General features: G+C 42.2%; 3 protein-coding genes across 4 annotated transcripts; 1 reads left to right on the top strand and 2 right to left on the bottom strand.

Annotated features, from left to right (window-relative positions):
• Positions 1-458: 458 nt before the first annotated feature.
• On the bottom strand, positions 459-13,667 carry LOC107045422. Its single transcript, XM_015267699.2, has 5 exons — positions 13,395-13,667; positions 12,305-12,855; positions 6,851-12,039; positions 4,271-6,143; positions 459-3,927 (listed from the first exon to the last, which is right to left on the bottom strand). The coding sequence occupies exons 2-5, from the start codon at positions 12,714-12,716 to the stop codon at positions 3,668-3,670; spliced, it is 7,734 nt and encodes a 2,577-aa protein (XP_015123185.1). The 5' UTR covers positions 12,717-12,855; positions 13,395-13,667; the 3' UTR covers positions 459-3,667.
• On the top strand, positions 13,445-18,214 carry LOC107045450 (protein seele). 2 transcript variants are annotated; one of them, XM_015267743.2, is made up of 5 exons: positions 13,445-13,573; positions 16,263-16,693; positions 17,134-17,249; positions 17,513-17,719; positions 17,801-18,214. In XM_015267743.2, the coding sequence occupies exons 2-5, from the start codon at positions 16,609-16,611 to the stop codon at positions 17,969-17,971; spliced, it is 579 nt and encodes a 192-aa protein (XP_015123229.1). In that variant the 5' UTR covers positions 13,445-13,573; positions 16,263-16,608; the 3' UTR covers positions 17,972-18,214. The 2 variants fall into 2 exon arrangements, with proteins under 2 accessions (XP_015123229.1, XP_015123231.1); XM_015267745.2 differs by lacking the exon at positions 13,445-13,573 and adding an exon at positions 15,519-15,665.
• Positions 14,269-15,541, bottom strand: LOC107045451 (transcription elongation factor 1 homolog). The gene is made up of 2 exons (XM_015267747.2): positions 15,242-15,541; positions 14,269-15,055 (listed from the first exon to the last, which is right to left on the bottom strand). The coding sequence occupies exons 1-2, from the start codon at positions 15,355-15,357 to the stop codon at positions 14,923-14,925; spliced, it is 249 nt and encodes an 82-aa protein (XP_015123233.1). The 5' UTR covers positions 15,358-15,541; the 3' UTR covers positions 14,269-14,922.
• Positions 18,215-18,237: the final 23 nt, after the last annotated feature.

Below are 18,237 nucleotides of genomic sequence, written 5' to 3' on the forward strand. Positions count from 1 at the left end.
TATGAATTCCGGGGGGGGGGAGATGGAGTAAGCGGGAAAATTTCAAAATTGTTTCGCGACACAATTGATGAAAGTTTGGAAATTATGGTTGTGTGGTGATTGTGGTTTTTTGATGATGACGACATTTTGGAAGGGAGCGGAAGTGATGAAATGGGCGGGGAAATTGAAATTTTTTTTTTGATGGAAAGTGAATGAAGATGCGAGCCCTATCGTTTTTTATTCTCTCGGGATGATTTTTCTTGTCTCTTTTATTATGAGATTTTGGAAAAAAGCGGAAGTGATGAAATGGGCGGGAAATTGAAAATTTTCTCATGGCAATTGAATTTAAATATGAAAATTATGATTTGAACACCACTTCAAGTTCCCAAAAAAAACACCCATTCTGCAGCACCTCCCACAACCAACTCCACAAACAAAAAAACCCCAGGGATTTAAGGAATGAAAAAAATATCACAATCCATATTTCAAAATTCTTGTAATCGGGTAATTCCCATCAATTACAGCCCTATTCATGACATTAATAATTTCATAATTACTTTTACTTCATAAGCATTTACATGCAGTCGGCAATATCGATCGACTCGGTCGTCAATACCCCCCCTAGGTTCCATGAAACTTAAAAACAAATATATATATCCATATATGACCTCTGATTCAATATTGATTCTCTCAACAACATTAGGATGAAAAAACGATACCGTCGATGATAAACAATGCTCATTATATATTACATAAGATCGAAAATTTCCATTTACTTGAAATGTCTTCATTTTCCATTTTTGTCCGATGAAAATTCATACAAACGAAGGAAAAAATACATCTCTCGACTACAGTTAAATAAATAAAACGTATGAAAATGTAAATAATGGCTATTTACAGTTATGTAAATGGCAAAGAAGCTATAACAAAGACGAAATAAATTTTTATCTATACATATATAGTTTTTCTTCGCTTTTCATTGATTTTTTTTTTCAATCTGAAAATTCTAGAGGTTATTTTTTACGATTCATCGAGAACAATGGCGATCCAACACTAATTCTGCTTTGTACACTTAAAAACTAAAAAACGCCTTAAAATCCAATTTCTCAATTTTCACAATTTCATTACGATTTTTTTATCAATCACCCCCTTTTTAATTATCTGAATCAATGAAAATCTCCTAAACCTGTAATGCATATTAGCTTCGTTTATTTTAGCTCACTGCGCAATGATAATTCATCTACTAATATTTATATTATTTAGTAGCTTCAGTGGCTAAACTGGATAACTCGATTTCCAAATTTTTGAAATAATTTTCTTCTCGATATCTCGGAATCTAAGAGAGGTAGGAGAATTTTCGCTAAGACATTTCTTTCTAGAAAAAATCGAGATCTATAAAAAAGGTCTGAGTAAAAATTTCGCCATCTGCCTTCAATTTTATGATATTTGATAAAAACCGATGTCAAAATTAAATTTGTTCCCTCTCATAGCTGCGTCCTTTCATAAATATCGGAGCTAGATAGCGATATTTTTCTGACATCTTGTTGGTGGATAAAATTAAGATCTAGAAAAGAAAATCCCTGAGAAAAAATTTTCTATCTCTCTCTAATCTAGAGACTTTATTCAAAAAATAATAAAAAATAAAATTCAAATGTTTCCCAAGGACCTGAAATTTCTACGAGAAAATGCATCCTTTATAACAAAAGTCCTTGGAAAAATTTAATTGAAAGATTTTCTTAAAAAACTGATGTTCACGTGAAATCGACTCATCCAGTCGCACCCCTCCACCGCCAAATGCTTCTTTCTTAATCCGGGGAGTGCAGGGATATTAAATACAGGCAGATCTGCATATCATTGATTTTCAAAACCCATCAAACATTCCTCAGAAATAAACAACACATAGTAAAAAAAATTATCGAAAAGAAAAATCAACGAAGAGTAAAAGATCTGAAGTGAGACGAGTATTTCCATGATTGATTGAGAAAAAAATTGTTAAAAAAAATTAATTCCCCTTTAATCAACATTTAATTTGGTCAAATTAATGATCGAATTAGCCCTTTATTCTACGAAATATCACAGTACAATGTGAAGAACCTGCGAATGACTATCGAAGCACTCCCCCATACCTTAATTTGTTTTTCTTTTTTTTTTATCAATTTATCTATGTCCCTTTAATTTTTCAATTGCTTGGACAGAATGCTAATCAACAACAGTCCTACGTCTACAGTAAGATCATCTAAGTGATTACAGAATCAGATAATCCCAGTGTATTCATCTTGAATCAAAATTCTTGATTATCAAATTTTGTATTACCTTTTTTTATTCTCTCTTAATTATGAATGAAGAAATGATAAGAATTGGTATCCTTAACATTTTACGCCTATTCATATACAACTGCTATCGATACAATTCATTTAATCGTGTGTTTACTGGCTGCTAAATGTGAATACTGTACGTATTTAATGCATATAAAAATTCATAATGTTTATTTTTCGTCGTTTGGCGCACGTTTTGGAGACTTTTTGATACAAAAAAAAATTGAAGGAGCAAACAATCGTATACCCAGACTCAGTTATTTACAAAAATCAAATAGAAATTGATGGATTATTGTAAATTATTTATGTATAAAAAAGAGATGTGTCATGTTGTGCTGATAATTAGGTCAATTTTTTTCCTTATTCACGTCAAATAATTCCCACGTCGAATTGCAGTTACGAGAGAAGGACTTAATGAATCTGTTATCTACACAATTAATCAAACGAAAGAACAAACTTACAATTTTGCTGAGGAGAGGTATCAAGATTGGAAAATTACCTCATGTTAAAATACCTCAATCAGCAATTATTTCAGGGGAAAATGTTGAATCTGATTGAGAACTGATTGGATTATCCCTTCCATGCTGATGATTTCAGTAATCATTTTTTATATTCAAAAAATGAGAAAAAATCGAGTTTTAATTTTTTCTATTGAAAGTTTCTGCTAAGGGGGCTATTTTAAAGATTTTACAGCGACATGTCGTCATTGGAAATAATTAAAACTACATTTTTTTCCCATTTTTTTTTCAAGTATAAAAAATAAGTGCCATCTGAATTATAAGGAGACAAACCCCTGCAACTTTCAAATTTCACCGCAGTCTCCCCTCAAGGAATTAAGAAGCATTTACTTGATTTATGGTTCTACAATTTTTCGTTCCTTCATATCGATGAAGATCATTCTACGAGATAATGCCTTCACTCTACTAAAACCTCTCCTCAGCAATATCAAAGGAACTTCACAATAAATCACCTTCCCACCATTGCACTAAAAAAGTGTTGAAATATCGATATTTCACGTAGTAATAAGTTATTTGTGACTAACCATTTTACAACGATGTGTCTTAAAGCTTCAGTCTACGTTGTTTCTCGAAAATCATAATAAACGAGATATGAAATCACCTTTCACCGGTTAATTGAATCTCTTCATGTGCCACTCCTCTCATGCATCATTGCAAGAGGAACAATCGTTAATCAAAGAATAATAATTTTCACAATCAAAGATTCCAATTATCAAAGTGAAAAAGAAAATTAAGTAAAAATTGTTCACCAACAACTGAGGATCACGTTTTGATTTCATATCTCGTCACGCATATTTTCATTGAAAATAAACTTATTGGAAATGAAGTAACAGCTCGCTTGGAGAGTTAATTAACTTACTGAGTTGGCGGCTGCGATTCATTAGGGATATTTGGATTCGCATAGGGTGGGAAATATGAGTAATTTGGATAGGGGGGTGGGGGTGGATGGGGAAAGGGTGCGTAGTAGTTGGATGGGGTGTTGGTGGGTGGTGGTGCGTAGCCGCGATGCATGTACGGATCTGCCACTGGTGGAGGTGGTGGATGCAGTGCTGAGTACATGCGGGCGTAGTCTGCGTTGTACGAGGGAGTACCGTAGGCACTGTATCCTGGGGTTCCTGAAATTATTTTTTTATGCAGAGTCAATTAAGGGTCACCTGTTCGTTGCATTGACTTTTTTTTATTTTTTCAAATTTTACCAGCTATAAAAAATATTCCTCAACATTTAATAATTAAAATTCTGCGTAAATTGATAATAAATATCCCTATATTAATTAAAAACTCAGGTAAGTTCAGAAATTCTTGTCTCCCTGTAGCTCAAAAATTTGAAAATCCATTGAATTCTCATTGAAATTTGAAATTTCACAATTTTATTCTCCAAAAAAAACCTTCTGACATTTTCCTCTAAACCTGATGCCTCACGAATTCCCTCACAATAATCTCGCCACAATGCCAACTCACCAGGTGGATAGGCCCCCGCAGACCCAGCAGGATAATGCTGTCCATACCCCTCATAAGGAGCCGGTGGATACCCCGCAGGATACCGTCCCCCAGGATGGCCGAAAGCAGTGGGAACACTGCCAGCACTGGCCTCAGTCTTCACCGCATTGCCCTCCCCCTGAGGTCCTGGAACAGGAGCCTGCACCGCCTGACTCCCCTGAGGATACACCCTCTCCTCGCCCTTGGGCTCCTTCGCCACGCCCCCAGGGTAGAATCCCCCATAGATCCCAGGCGCAGCGATTCCCCTCGCCCTGGGGTCAGGATACTCATAATACCTGGGATACTCAGCATAAGGATAATCCTGCGGCATCCTCCCATGAGGATCGTCCTCTGATTGTCTCTGATCCTCAACACTAGTTCCCTGTTGATGACTGCCCTCCATGGGCGCCATTTTCCCAGGTGTCATCTCCTGCCTCTGGACACTCCCCTGAACATTCTGGGGATTAACAACACTCTGGACCTGGGGATTAACAACACTCTGCTGCACCTGAGGATTAACCACACTCTGCTGCACCTGTGGATTAACCACACTCTGCTGCACCTGTGAATGCTGAGGGGTTCTGACACTCTCCTCGATGATAATCTCGTCATCGTCCTTCTGATACGCATGCCCATACCCAGGCCTCATCTCCTTGGGCTCGAGCCTCTTCTCAGCATCCTCAGAATGCTGTGTCTGAACACTCTGAACCGAGACCTTGGACTCCCCCCCAAAACTCCTCATCTCCTCGTGCTTGTCCTCAGGGTTTTCGTGCTGAGGCATCCTCTGATTGGAGGGACTGTACTCGGAATTGCTGCCAGCCTCGCCAACAATGTCCTCTAGCCTCACCTCTTCAACCCTCTGATCAGTCCTCGGTTGTGAGTCCGATGAGTTTGAGTTCTCCCCAGCTGAATGATCCATCTCGTGTTTTTTGGAGACTCTCTGAAGGGACACCTGATTGTTGAGAGCCATGTGGTTGACGTTTCTGAGAACTGGGGTTGGAATGACTGGTTTAGGTCGTTTGGGGTCTTTATCAGGGAACTGTCGGTAGCCAGAGCCACTGCTGGGTCTCGACAGGGGTCTTGGGGTTGCTGGTGCACTTGTCGGTGTCTTCGGGATGATGGAGATGGCTGAGTTGTTTCTCAGGGGAAAACTCACCTCTGGCTTCTGGCTCTGGGGGATGCTCTGGGGGTGAGTCTGGGTCTGGGCTCTTGGGGATGTCACTGTGGCTGAGGAGATCTTCTTCGGCTCCTCCTCACGTTTCTGCTGGTTCAACTTCAGTGCTGTTCTGATTGCAATGATTTTTCCAGACTCCAACTGCATGTAGATGCCCTTGGGGCTCTTCAACACCATCACACGTTGTCCAGCCTTGAGGACGATGCTGCTCTTGTCCGGGGAGTTTGTGGGAATTACCACGTCCAGGGGGAGGGTCATCTCCTGGGCACTCATGCCCTGGCGTTGCCAGACCTCTGCTGGAATCCATCTGGAACCGACTACTCCTCTTGCTCCCAGGCCCTCAGCACCTCGTTGCTGCATCGGCCGGACTGAGGCCACTGGTTTAGGGGTCACTGTGTCGCCACCGCGAATCGCTCGGATTTGGAGACCTCCGGCTCGTGTGGCGGTGTTACCTGGGATGTAGTTGTAGCTGGGGCGAGAGCAATTGGCTGCCATTTTCTCGAGCTCGTAGCCACGACGGGCCAGGCGTTTCTCCGCTTGGGAGAGCTTCTTGTCTTTTCGGTCGACTAGCAGGCTCTCGTGGTGGAAGGGCTGCTTCGTCAGGATTGACGAGTGCTTCTCTAGGACTGTGTGCATTATCTCATCGGTGTAGGTGTCCTTGGAGGAGGAAAAGTCCTGGACCTGGGGTGTAGGGGAGACATTAGTGGGGACAACTCGATGTTCGAACATGTCTCGGGAGTAAATAACTCAATTTCCAAATTTTGGACCTAATTTTCTTCTCGATATCGCGGAATCAGGGAGGTAGGAGATTTTTCGTTGAAACATTTTTTCTAGAACGAATCGAGGTCTACAAAAAAGGTCTGAATAAAAATTTCGCCATCTGCCTTCAATTCCACGGTATTTGAAAAATGCCACAATCCCCCGACGTTTGTTTCGCTAAAAATCACTCGCCAACGAGATAATTGCGTCATTAAAAAAAATGGTGTATTCAACTTCTCAGGAAATTAAATTTATCACGCTGCTAATGACTGAATTCTTAAGCGATAATTGAAATTAGGAAAATAATAAAATGATAAGATAACAGTCATTCAAATAAAGTAGTCAATCAAAAATAATAACGATAAGATAATAATAATGGAAGTAAAATGACATAACAACTCTGTTTAGTAAACAACTCTTTTAAAAATAATAAAAAATTCAGGCCATTATTTTACGAAATTCTCGATTTATTGGAAATTCAATTGAATTTAATAATTATTTTCAAATAATATTTATTTATACTATTTTATTTGTGATGTTCAATAACTCTAACGTAGTAATTAGTCATAAATATTTGAAATAGTATTACTCCCATTAAAATCGTCTTCATATGAGAAACCCTAACTCACCTGGCTGTCCTCCTCAAACTCCCAGGACAAGGTGGTAGCCTCCTTCAGCGACAGATGTGCATCAGGATTGCACTGATCGACGACTCTGTCGGCCATCCCCTGCTTGCTGATCTGCCTGTCATAAATCTTCCTCTCCAAGCAGTTATCCGTCACCAATCTGTAGACATAACAGGGCTTCTTCTGCCCATACCTGTAAACCCTGCACACCGCCTGAGTGTCATGGCATGGATTCCAACTGGCATCAAATACAATGGCTCGATTAGCCCCCACCAAGTTAATCCCCAGTGACCCAGCCCTCGTGGACACCAGGAACAGATGAATCCTGGGATTAACATTGAACTCATTGATCAATTTCTCCCTCTCCAGAGCACTCGTGCTGCCATCCAGCCGGTAATAATTAGAATTCTTGATCCACTTCTCAGTGCTTCCATCAGGATTCTTGAAGTCATTTCTGGCCAGAAAGTCTTCAATGAGATTCAGAGTGAAGAGAGACTGGGAGAAAGCGAGGACTCGATCCCCCAGACGAATGGACTCTGTCAGAATGCAGAAGAAGAGAGTCATCTTGGCAGATGCATCGATCAACCCCTCGACGTAATTCTTCATCAAGTCTGTGGCCCAGTCGTAGGGGATTCCAGGATCTTCCTTGGCATTTGGTGAATTCTTCAGGTCCTTCTCCTCGTCCTTCATAAGAACTTCGTCATCAGACTTTATCTCGTCCAGGCTCTTCTCCTTCTCGATCAAAATATCGTCCTTATCCTTGTCCTCATCCTTGCAAATGTCTGAAGGATTTCTACTCCCAAAGTTGATGGATTTCAAGGGTCTGGGGGGATTGGACACCTCTGGAGGTGTCTGAGTGTAATTCGACGGTGGCAACGTCTGGGTCTGGATCCCCACGTTGGTCTCCTTCTTCGGTGAGAAGGTGGGGACACTGGGTCTCATGAGATTTCCTCCAGGAACCGATTTCTCCTCAGTCTTGATGACCTCGGGATTAGCTTGATAATCGAAAGAGTTCTGGTAGTTCTGGGGGAAGTAGTTCCCTGGGTACCTGTTGGCTGTATCCCACTGGTTCTGGGGCACCTGTTGGTAGTTCCCTTGCCAGTTGAAACGATCGTCAGGGCCCTTGAACTGGTTCTGAGGCTGGGGGGCACCATCAGGAGGGAAAGTCTGCAGATTCTGGGGATTCTGATAATTCCCCGGGGGATTTGGGGTTTCTGTGGGGGTTTGAGGCTGGTTGAAGGCTTGAGGGGCTGGATATCTTTGCCCTTGAGGATGAACTTGGGGGTTTGGAGGGGCTGGAGTTGCTGGATAGCCTTGAGCAGGGAAAGACTGGGGGTTTTGGTATCTCAATTGATTCTGGCTCTGATTGTTGATGTAGTTGTGCTGCTGAGGTGGTTGAGGTGGAAACACCTGTGCCTGGGGGGCATTCTGCTGGTAATTGGGGGTCTGTCCTTGGCCTCCAGGTGGGTAATTCGGTCCTTGGGGCTGTCCAGGGGGGTAACCACCAGGGAGCATTGGGGTCTGGGCCTGAGGGGCTCCTGATGAATTCTGATTATTGATGTAGCCTGGAGCACTTGGGGGTTGGCTGATTGGGGGAGGATTTCCCGTTGGTGGGTAAGAATGCTGATTCAATTGATTATCGTTCCTGAATATCTGAGGGTTGGCTCCAGCTGGCTGTTGGTAATTCTGGTTCTGATTCTGATTCTGGTAATTGTTGAAGTCAATTGGGGGATTGTTCTGGGTCTGGGGTTGGTTCTGTGGTGGATTTTGATTCTGATTCGGGCCCTGATAATTCTGGGGGGGATGATTCTGGGAAATCTGTGGAGCCCCAGGGGCACCTGGTGGATAATTCCTCTGATCTTGAAACTGATAACCCCTGTTAAACATTCCTCCCATCTCGTAATTCGTGTTATTCCCCTGATCTCGAAACTCTGGTGTCTGAGGATTCGAGAATTTCTGATTTCCCTGGCTCTCAGCACCAGCCACAAAGTTCTGTCCCTGTCCCTGGCCCTGTGGAAAATTCTGCTGGTAATTACCACCAGCTGGGTAGCCCTGAAACTGCTGATTCTGCTGGTACCTCTGATTCTGATTATTATAGAACTCGTTAAATTCACTGGTCCCCTCACCCCTGAAGTAATTACTCTGCTCATTGGGCCTGAACTCCTGATAATTCTGCCCAAAACCCTGGGAATTAGTTCCCTGAGGCGTCTGATTAATCAAATTCCCAGGCATTTGCTGCTGGAATCCCCCCGAAAAATTCCCTTTACTGTCTCCACTCTCCTCAGCAGTGTCATTGACACTGGCTGAAGAGTTCGGTTGTACACTGGCTGCAGGCTTGCTCTTCACCAGTCCCACCTTCTTCCCCTTCCTCTCCCCTCTCCTGGCCTTTGTCCTCTTGTTCCCAGGCGTCGTCTTCTCGATGGTCTCCTCGAGGTCCAGGTCGTCCTCCTCGTTAGCCTGCCTCTTCCTCAAGAAGTGATAGAGAATATCCGGGTGATTCCAGATTTTACAACAGACTGCAAATGCCTTGAGAGGATTTGGCACAGCCCTAGTCTTCACCACCTGATTCATGAAGGTGTCATAAAGCTTCCTCTGATGTGGAGTCATCCTCACCAGCAGAATATACTCCTCCTTCCTGGGCAAAGATATCTGCAGAACCGAGTGGGATCGTCTCTGGACAAAGCCCTCCAGGAGGGCATGGAGGACATGAGCTCGATACCTCATCAGTCTGATGTCCTGGGGAGTGGAGTCAATGCACTGACCGTTCTGAATGGGTCTTTCAAACATATTACAGAACTCTGCTTTGGTACCGAGATAATTAGGACGAACAAAGTCCACCATGCACCAGTACTCCAGCAGATTATTCTGAAGGGGATAACCAGTGAGGACTATTCTCCTCTTAGTTCTCATCTGCTTTAGGGCCAGGCTGATGCTCGCATGGGAGTTCTTGATCCTGTGTCCCTCGTCACAGATGACCAGATCAGGACCAGGATTCACCAGGGCTCCATGCATCTCGTCCAGCAGGGGCTTGTTCTTGTCCTCTTCCTCCAGATCCACAGTGTCCTTGAACTGCTGTCCCCTCTTTCGTTTACCCTTGTTGGATTTCTTGAGGGACAGCTGTCGATAGAGTTCGTACCCTATTAGCAAAACACCACCGACTTTCTGCCACTCCTTGATGACTCGTGCTCTAGCTGCCATTGTCTTGTGTGAATCGTTTAGAATGTGGAGATTGAAGTGACGAGGTCTTACTTCGAGACCCAGTGGGGCGTCGACACTGAAGGGAGTTGTCACCTTCTCAGGGTCTTTCTTCTCGTCTGAGGGGTCCTCCTTCGATGTCGAGGTGCCCTCCTCCTTGGTGGCTGGTTCTCCAGGCTCTTTTTTGATGGGAACTTCTGGGTTCTGAGGCGGAGGGATCTTCTGGTCGTGCAGGGGCTGGTAGTTCTGGTACTGGGGATTCTGGTAGGGCTGGGGGTACTGCGGGTTCTGCATGGGGTACATCTGGTTGGGATAGGAACTGCAGTCCATCTCCTGCTTCATGGGATACGACCCTGGCATCTGGTAGGTCTGATTCTGATTCTGATTCATCTGGAAATTCTGATTCTGACTCTGGGGTATGGGAGTTTGAGTCTCTCCAGGCTTCGTTTCAGGGTAATAATTCCCCCCAGATTCGTAGCCCTGGAACTGTCCCATCATGTTGGGAGGCATGTCTTGATGGGACCTTGAGTCAGTGCTCATGGATCTCGAGGACAAGCTGGACACATCAGTCTGGTTGGAGTTCTCCTCCTTAATCTCACACTTGTCACTCTTCTTCGTAACAACATCAGGTTTAACAGAGTTTGGATCCTCGTAGGGCAGCCACATATTGAACTCAGCCAACCAATTCTGTAAAGTATTAATAGGCATGATACAGAGAACAGTTTTGGCTGTTGTACATCTGAAGAAAATATCGCAGAAACTGGCGACTTGCAGTGTTTTTCCCAGGCCCATACTGTGAGCCAGAATGCAGCCAAATCCTGATGAGCTCTTGTACCTCTCGATGCTCTCCACAATATTATCAAATAGGAATCTAATACCACCAATCTGATGGGGCTTGATGATCCTCGCCACCTGGGGAGCCAGAAAAACATCAGGCTCAGTGTCTGGATGTCCCACATTGATCAGGACCCTTCCATGCTCGTCAGGAATGTTGTAACGATCGTTGGTGTGCATTCCAGAGTTGGAGGGATCGTCCTCAGTATCTGTTTCCTCACCCCCACTGGGATCACTCAGAACAATGCAGTCGTCATCAGAGGACTCCGATGAACTGGAGATTGTCACCACGTCCTTTCCCTTCAAGGATTTTGGCGACTTTGGCGTGGGAATCTTCCTGTGGTCTTGGTTTATGTCCTCCAGTTCACCTTCAGACATGTCAGAGTCTGAGTAATAGGGGACGTGGTCCATTGGCTCGCGTTTGGGGACCACTGGGGAGATGCTCACTGATGGAGTCATCATTCTGATTCTCTGCTGTAGGACTGTTTGCACTGGGGTTTTGCTCATTGCTCTGGACATGAGGGTTTGGCTCTGGGGCTGGGGTGGGGAGTGGTATCCACCTCGACCCTTGTGCCAACGCATTCCTGACATGGGTCTTCGTGGCGAGACTGGCTGGGACGATGAGGACTGCTGGTGAGGGGGGGAGTGCATGTTCATTAAGAGAGTGTTGGGAGTTTTTATCTGGGGTGGACCCGATGGGGAGTGGGAAATTGTCGTTCCCATTTCGTTCTGCTTGCCCTGGAGGAGACTTATGACTCTGGGCTGGGTCTTCGAGGTCTGACGGTGGTTGGCGATTTGTCGTTGGACCTCTCGGATTATTCGCTGCTGCTCCTGCACTCTTCGGAGACGCTCCATCTCCTGTCGTTGGGCTGACAGCGTCGCCTCGTCCAACTGGGTCTCGTCCATCACCTCGCGGATGTTGCGACGCATGTTCGAGAGCTTCTTCTCGGATTTCAACTCGGAGTCCTCGGTCTCGTCCTTCTTTTGCTTTTTCTTGGCTGGATCTGCATCGTCGGGGGAGCCTCGGCGTTTTGAGGGGTCGGAATCCTCGGGATCTGAGGGAGGGTGAGAGGACATCCCCAGGCTCTCGGTGTCGTCGTCTTTTGACAGGGGCTTCCCCAGGAGGTCGGCTTCCGAGACCTCTTGACCTTCTATTGGGGCACCTGGGGAAAGGGTAGGGCTTAATCTCGGAGCTTTCATTTGACTCCAACTATTACTTTTCATTTCACAAATAATTCGATTGATCCCTTATAGAAAAATTTCGAGAAAAAAATGAGGAATGCAGATACGTTCTAAAGCTCGCATATTCCCCCTTTTTAGACCATAATATTTAGTCACCCCAACACAAAAAAATAAACTTAAATTTGATCAATTACAAAGCGTCTATTCAGAAGCAAAAACCATTAATTCGTGGAAATAATCATTTACCTTCCAATGGAAGTGTATCCAAGATATTCACAGCCTCGACATCATCATCAGGACAGGAAGACTCAGACTGTTGTCTCTCCAAGTCCATCCTGACACCAATCTCGGTGTCAATGGTCTCGTCCAGATCCATGTCGTCCCCAGATCCCTCGGAATTCATCTCCTCGTGAGATCTCAAATCATCCCGATGCATCGACAAATTCTTCCTCTCCGTCTCTCCATCACTCGTCTCACCCCCTGTTTCCTCGGAGTCATCATCGTTGCACCCCTGGACCCCCTGGTTACTACCAGTGGACGTCATTGTCACTTCATCAGTACCACCAGAGACATTAGACCTGGGGGTGCTCCTCGGAGCCACTCTCTCTATCGTAACGTCCCCAATTCGAGTCAAAAAACTGTCCAAACTGTTTGACATTGTGCCCACTAACCCATTCAACTTGTTCTAATCATTCACAGCTAACTCTGATTCTTAATTGATTGAGATGTTTCTGGGACGGTTTTTCAGTGCTCACATTGTGAATATTGTTCAGTTATTCGTGGAGAATTTGAATTTTCTGAAAAGAAATTCAAGTTTTAGATTTTTTTTAATGTGTTCAGGGCAACGTAGAGGAAAAATTGACAAGTTTTTATTAATTGCAATTATTGATAATTATTAATAATTTTGAATTAGTAATAATTTTTTTTGCATCAGATAAAAGAAGAATTATCTCTACATTTTTTTAGCTAAACCCTAAACCCCTAGAAAAATCCTCAACAAGCCCCAATCATCAACAAATCCCAATAATCATCGAGAACCCCCAAAACAGATGACTGAAGAATGTTCCAGTCCCCAAAAAAAACAACCAACTCTTTTCCCATCCATCCCCCTAGCACCTCAAACACAAAACCCCAAGAAAAACCCAACAATTGAAACCCTCGCCCTCCCAGAAGCCCTAGCTGTCACATCAGAAATAATTAACAAACCCCCAAATACCTGTTCTCCTCTGTTTCCGCAAAAAAAATCCTCAACACAATCACCCCCCAGTCCCAACCAGAACCACAAACCCCAACTCCACGAATAGCCAAACAACATCGCCTAATTACCCCACGATACCTTTTAATTAGTCCCAGTGGCCACTCGACGATGAAAAATAATTCTCCTCAACCACACACACACACTCTGACGGACGCCATAGCGTCGCTATTCGCCCCGACGTACGTTCCAATGTCCGAATAAAAGTGGTTAAAATTAATTGTTGACTCCCGATGAAGCCTGATGTTCACGCTGTACAGGTGAGTCGGTTCATCTCTGTTGTTCGGGGGTCACTGAACGGTTTCAGATATTATTCTCCACAACTACTGGCGATTCCCATGACATGGGGGACGTTTATCACACGCGTCCTCACCAATACAAAGTCATTTGCAACATTTTTCCAATGGATATGGATTTGTCGGATACTTTTATTGTTGAGTGTACATCCACCGATTCCGAGAGAGAGGTCCGCCATCTTGTTGGGGACGGGTGAGGACGGGACTTCCGTTTCGGTGATTTTTATGAATTTCAGGGAATTGCAATGGCTTTTCTCTTGGTTTGGAGATGATTCCAGGAAAGTTGGGATTTTTTCTTTCACTGGTTGAGAGGGATTTTAGGGTTTTGGGGGAGCGGGGGTTTCCTTCGGGGTTCATTCGCTTTTGATTGGGGGAGATCGATAATTCCGGGGAAATAATTAATGTTGGGATGGATGAAATTTGAATGGAGCGGACGGATAGAGGGATTTTTAATATGTTAAAAACTTCGCGTTATTTTTTATTTGTTTTAAGGGATGAAAGAATGTATTTTTTGCTTGAAGGACATTTTAGGAATTTCTGAGGATGAAGTGGACTTTGAAAAAAAAGTGAAAAGGGATTTTTTGTAGAGAATTTTGCGGACTGCATAAAAGGTCTGGTGATATTTTCTGATTAAGATGCTAGAAATACAACAATCGAACTCCAATTATTGATAATACTTTATTAATCTTTCATTATCAAATGAAGTCTTTCACATATTTGTGTTCTCCTCAGTGCTTACTAATCTAATAGAATTATCAAGATATAACTCATAACGCAAAATAATTTATTTTCATAAAGAAAACAAAGTAATAAAAAGGAATAAATCAATATCGAACTGGCAAAACGTAGCGATTTTTAACCTCATTCTAAAAATTCCTAGTTTTCAGATTTAAATAATTCTGCAATCATCAATATTCTACGTTTCACCACTTCTACATAACTAAATCGCCAGGATTTTCTCTGTTAAGTCTACCTTACACGTAGTAAAAGCTATGCAGCTAACAGCGTCAGTTTTTGGCATCCTTTCTATTGTCACAAGTCTAAGAGAATAAACTAAAGTTTAACATTCGAATAAAAACTAAAGCAAACTATCCAACATAATAAAATCCTCTCTCCTCCCTCTTTACCGTATCCAGTGGTATTTTACGTTTTGGAGATTAACGAATGGAGTTTAAATGATCCCAAAGACATATTCGAATTACGTTTTACAAATTCATTATCAAAACTGTTTGAATATGAAAAAAAAAAATTGAAATTCTTATCTCAAGTTGAATTGTTTCTTCAAACGTAAGAGATGAGCGAGAGTTACACCGCTAGTTAGCAGTTTCACAGGCATCAATCCAGTCATTGTAGACGTCCAGAGGCTCTGACAGTAGATTGATCGTGGTTTGAAAGTCCTCTAGACAGACTCTGCAAGTTATTCTCGCAGTACTCTTCCCTTTGTCCCTGGAAAAATGGCAAACAACTGCATAAATTCACTTTAAAAAAACAAGGTCATAATCGTGTCGTGAAATCTCACAAGACAGTTCTCGAAAATCATCAAAAAATCGTTCCCATCGATCCAGGAACAGGAAGTAATGATTATTTTTGATGATTTAATCGTGAATCCTTTGTTGTTATGCCTCAACTTACATCTTAACCTCACAAGACTTTTCGTGATTGCAAAATGGACAATTGAACTGCGTGTCCAAGGGTTGAATGGCCTTCTTCTTCGCCGGTGGCTTTCTCTTACTCTTCCTGCGACCCATGACACCCTCTGACAATTACTCTCACCACAAGATAAATTATTTTTTCGTTGATCAACAACGAATCAACCTCTGCAGGTGCAAAACAGACGAATGTTGTTGTTTTTTTTTTCATTTCTCCCCTTTGTTGCTTTGAATTAGGGGTTTCAGACGACGACGACAGGTGGAGCTGGGCTCACCGTCAAAAGTTTATAAACAATGAGAGCAAAGGGATAGCAATTATCAGAAGTCAGAACGGAAATTGATGAATATTTCAATTGTTTTCAATTTTTGTTCAGCGTCAATTTGGAAGTAATGATGGAGGATACAATGTGAGAATTTTTACTTCTCTTTTGATGAGGATATCTCGACAACGACTGGTTCTACGAGAAAACTTCATCAGACTTTTTTGAAGAGGAGAAAATTTCGCATAAAAAATGTCTTTTGATGTTTTCTCGTAGATCGACTCGTTATTGAGATAATTTCAAATTAACAAGAACTTGAGATTTCATTAATCGAGTCATTTTTTTTCTGTGACATTTTCTTTGATTGCGTGCTTATCTTGGTATGTAATGACGATAGAACATCAAAAGACGTTTTTTGTGAGGATTTTTGTCCGCTACAAAAAATTTGTTTAGATTTTTTCCTGCACCTATACGAAATCGCAAGAAGTGCCAAATTCCAGTTATTCTGTCATTCATTAAGGATTTTGTCAATTCTATCTTCATCTAGCTAATTAAAGGGTTTAGAAAAAAATATCATAAGACATTTTTTGTCGGAAATTTTCTCCTCTACAAAAATTTCCTCCGGCATTTTCTTCTAAACCCAACCATTAACGCGCTAATTCCAAAATTAGCAAAACAGTTTTGCTCTCGTCGATAGCCCCTTCTGTCCACTTCGTTAAAAACTGAATTTAATTTTTTTTACAGCCGTCTGGCGACAATTAGTTCACTTTAATTATGCTCCGGTCATAATGTGTGACTGCAATCAACTCGGAGCGGAGTGGGTCATTCGAATGTACTGAACGAAGTGGGAAAATAGTAGTAATCTCGCTATATATTATTAGTCTAGTCGCTGTGAGTTATATAGAGGGCCACGAGTTGATTACACGTGGGCAACTTTAGTTGGAGCTCGAAGTTCTTCAGCCCACAACGTGTCGTCCTCAGGTGCATGCAGTTCTCATACAAGTCTCGATAAATTCCTGTTTTGTCATCAGAACTGGGAAATTTTGAGTTATTTTGCTTCTGGGGCCGGATTTTTTTTCAAATTTCAACAATGTTCGTTTTTCTGCTCGGAGTTTTTGTTCTACCGGCGCTTACATGTGCTGAGGAGATTGACCAGAAATTGCTACAATGTTTGGGTGAGCAAACAGCAGTCATTGATTGTTTTTCTTATAATTTTTTGGTTTTGTGTGGGAATGGTCGGAATTTCGTATTTCTTCGTTCAGTACTTTGTGAATAACTCGAGAATTACTGGATTTAGAGGAAAATGTCAGAAGAAACTTTTTGTAGGGAATTCAATTTCCTACAACAAAGATTTTATGACATTTTTTCGTGTAAGTACTCATTACCGAGATAATTCAATAGTTCGGGAATGTGAGGGAGTGATAACCTGAGGAGGGGAATATTTCTTGCAAAAAAAATGGAAATACTGTTTCATACAACCGTATATGAGCAAATACTGGTTCAATTGAGTATTTCAAATAATAATTTGTAAGCCAGTGTAAAAACTAGTGGAGGCTTTAAATCCCCACAAAAAGTTGTCCAGAAATATTTTTCAAATTGGTGTCAAATTTTTTAGTTTGCAGAATAACAGTTGAAGAAGTGGAGAATGTTCTCAATACAATTGATCCCTCTCAACAGGTAGAGGTCGGAAATTACCGTCTGGATGCTGACGGAAATATCCAGAAGAAAATGGTAATCCCCTTTTCTCATCACTTAATCATCGTTAAAACTTACCTTAGTAGATCTTAAAAAACTAATTGATTTTACGTCCTTTGCTGCTCATCATGCCTTTAAATTGCTCACCATTGGCCCACGGATATCTAAAATGCACAAATGTCTGTTGTCTCCTCGTCTTTTCTCATCGCGTCAAAATATGAAACATTAAATTTTGTAGAGTTTTAGAGACATTCAGAAAATATTTTAGTTTACGATGTCTTCAATTATTTTTTTCTCAGGTGGCCAAGAGAGAGTCTGAAGTCCACCTTTCAGAAATTCTCGACAATATCTGTGATAAAATGGACGACTACGTCAGAGCCAGGTACAAGTCGAATGGTAAACTAACTGTGATGCGACTGATGACTCCAGAGGGTCAGATGAATCCTGACATCAGCAATGTTGATATTATTCAGGATGGAGACCTGAACAAAAGCCTAAAACACTACGTGAGTATGAAAATTTTTAGACCAAATTCAGTCATCCCAACACAAAAAAATGGTAACGTAAGTTTGAAAAAAAATTTTTAGTGCCGAGAAATCATCGAAGAGCACGAGGACCCAATGATCGAACTCTTCCAGAAAGGAGGAACTGACGTAATCAACAAAATCTGCACGAGAGAAACGAACATTTGCGACGACGAGCTTCCGCCTGACGACGAGGAAGAGGAGTCCGACGACACAGAGCGAGATGAGCTCTGAGAAACAAAATCATGCCATTTTGTTTGTAAATATCTGAGAAGACTAAGGCATTTTGCGCCCCTCCAATGCTCGGGATACTTACCGAGAGGGTTTAACAGCGTAATCCACCAATTTCTGAGGGTTCAATGAGCTTTATATTGTTTGTAAACCCTTGGAAATCGATTGTATACAACGGGAAGCACATATCAGAGATTGAACATTGTGATTTCTATTTTTTGGCAATAAATTTTAACTCTTAATTAATTTATAGTGAGAATTTCACTGAG

This window comes from Diachasma alloeum, unplaced genomic scaffold, assembly GCF_001412515.2.
Source record: "Diachasma alloeum isolate Michigan unplaced genomic scaffold, Dall2.0 Dall_scaffold_00937, whole genome shotgun sequence".
Classification (NCBI taxonomy): Eukaryota; Metazoa; Arthropoda; class Insecta; order Hymenoptera; family Braconidae; genus Diachasma; species Diachasma alloeum.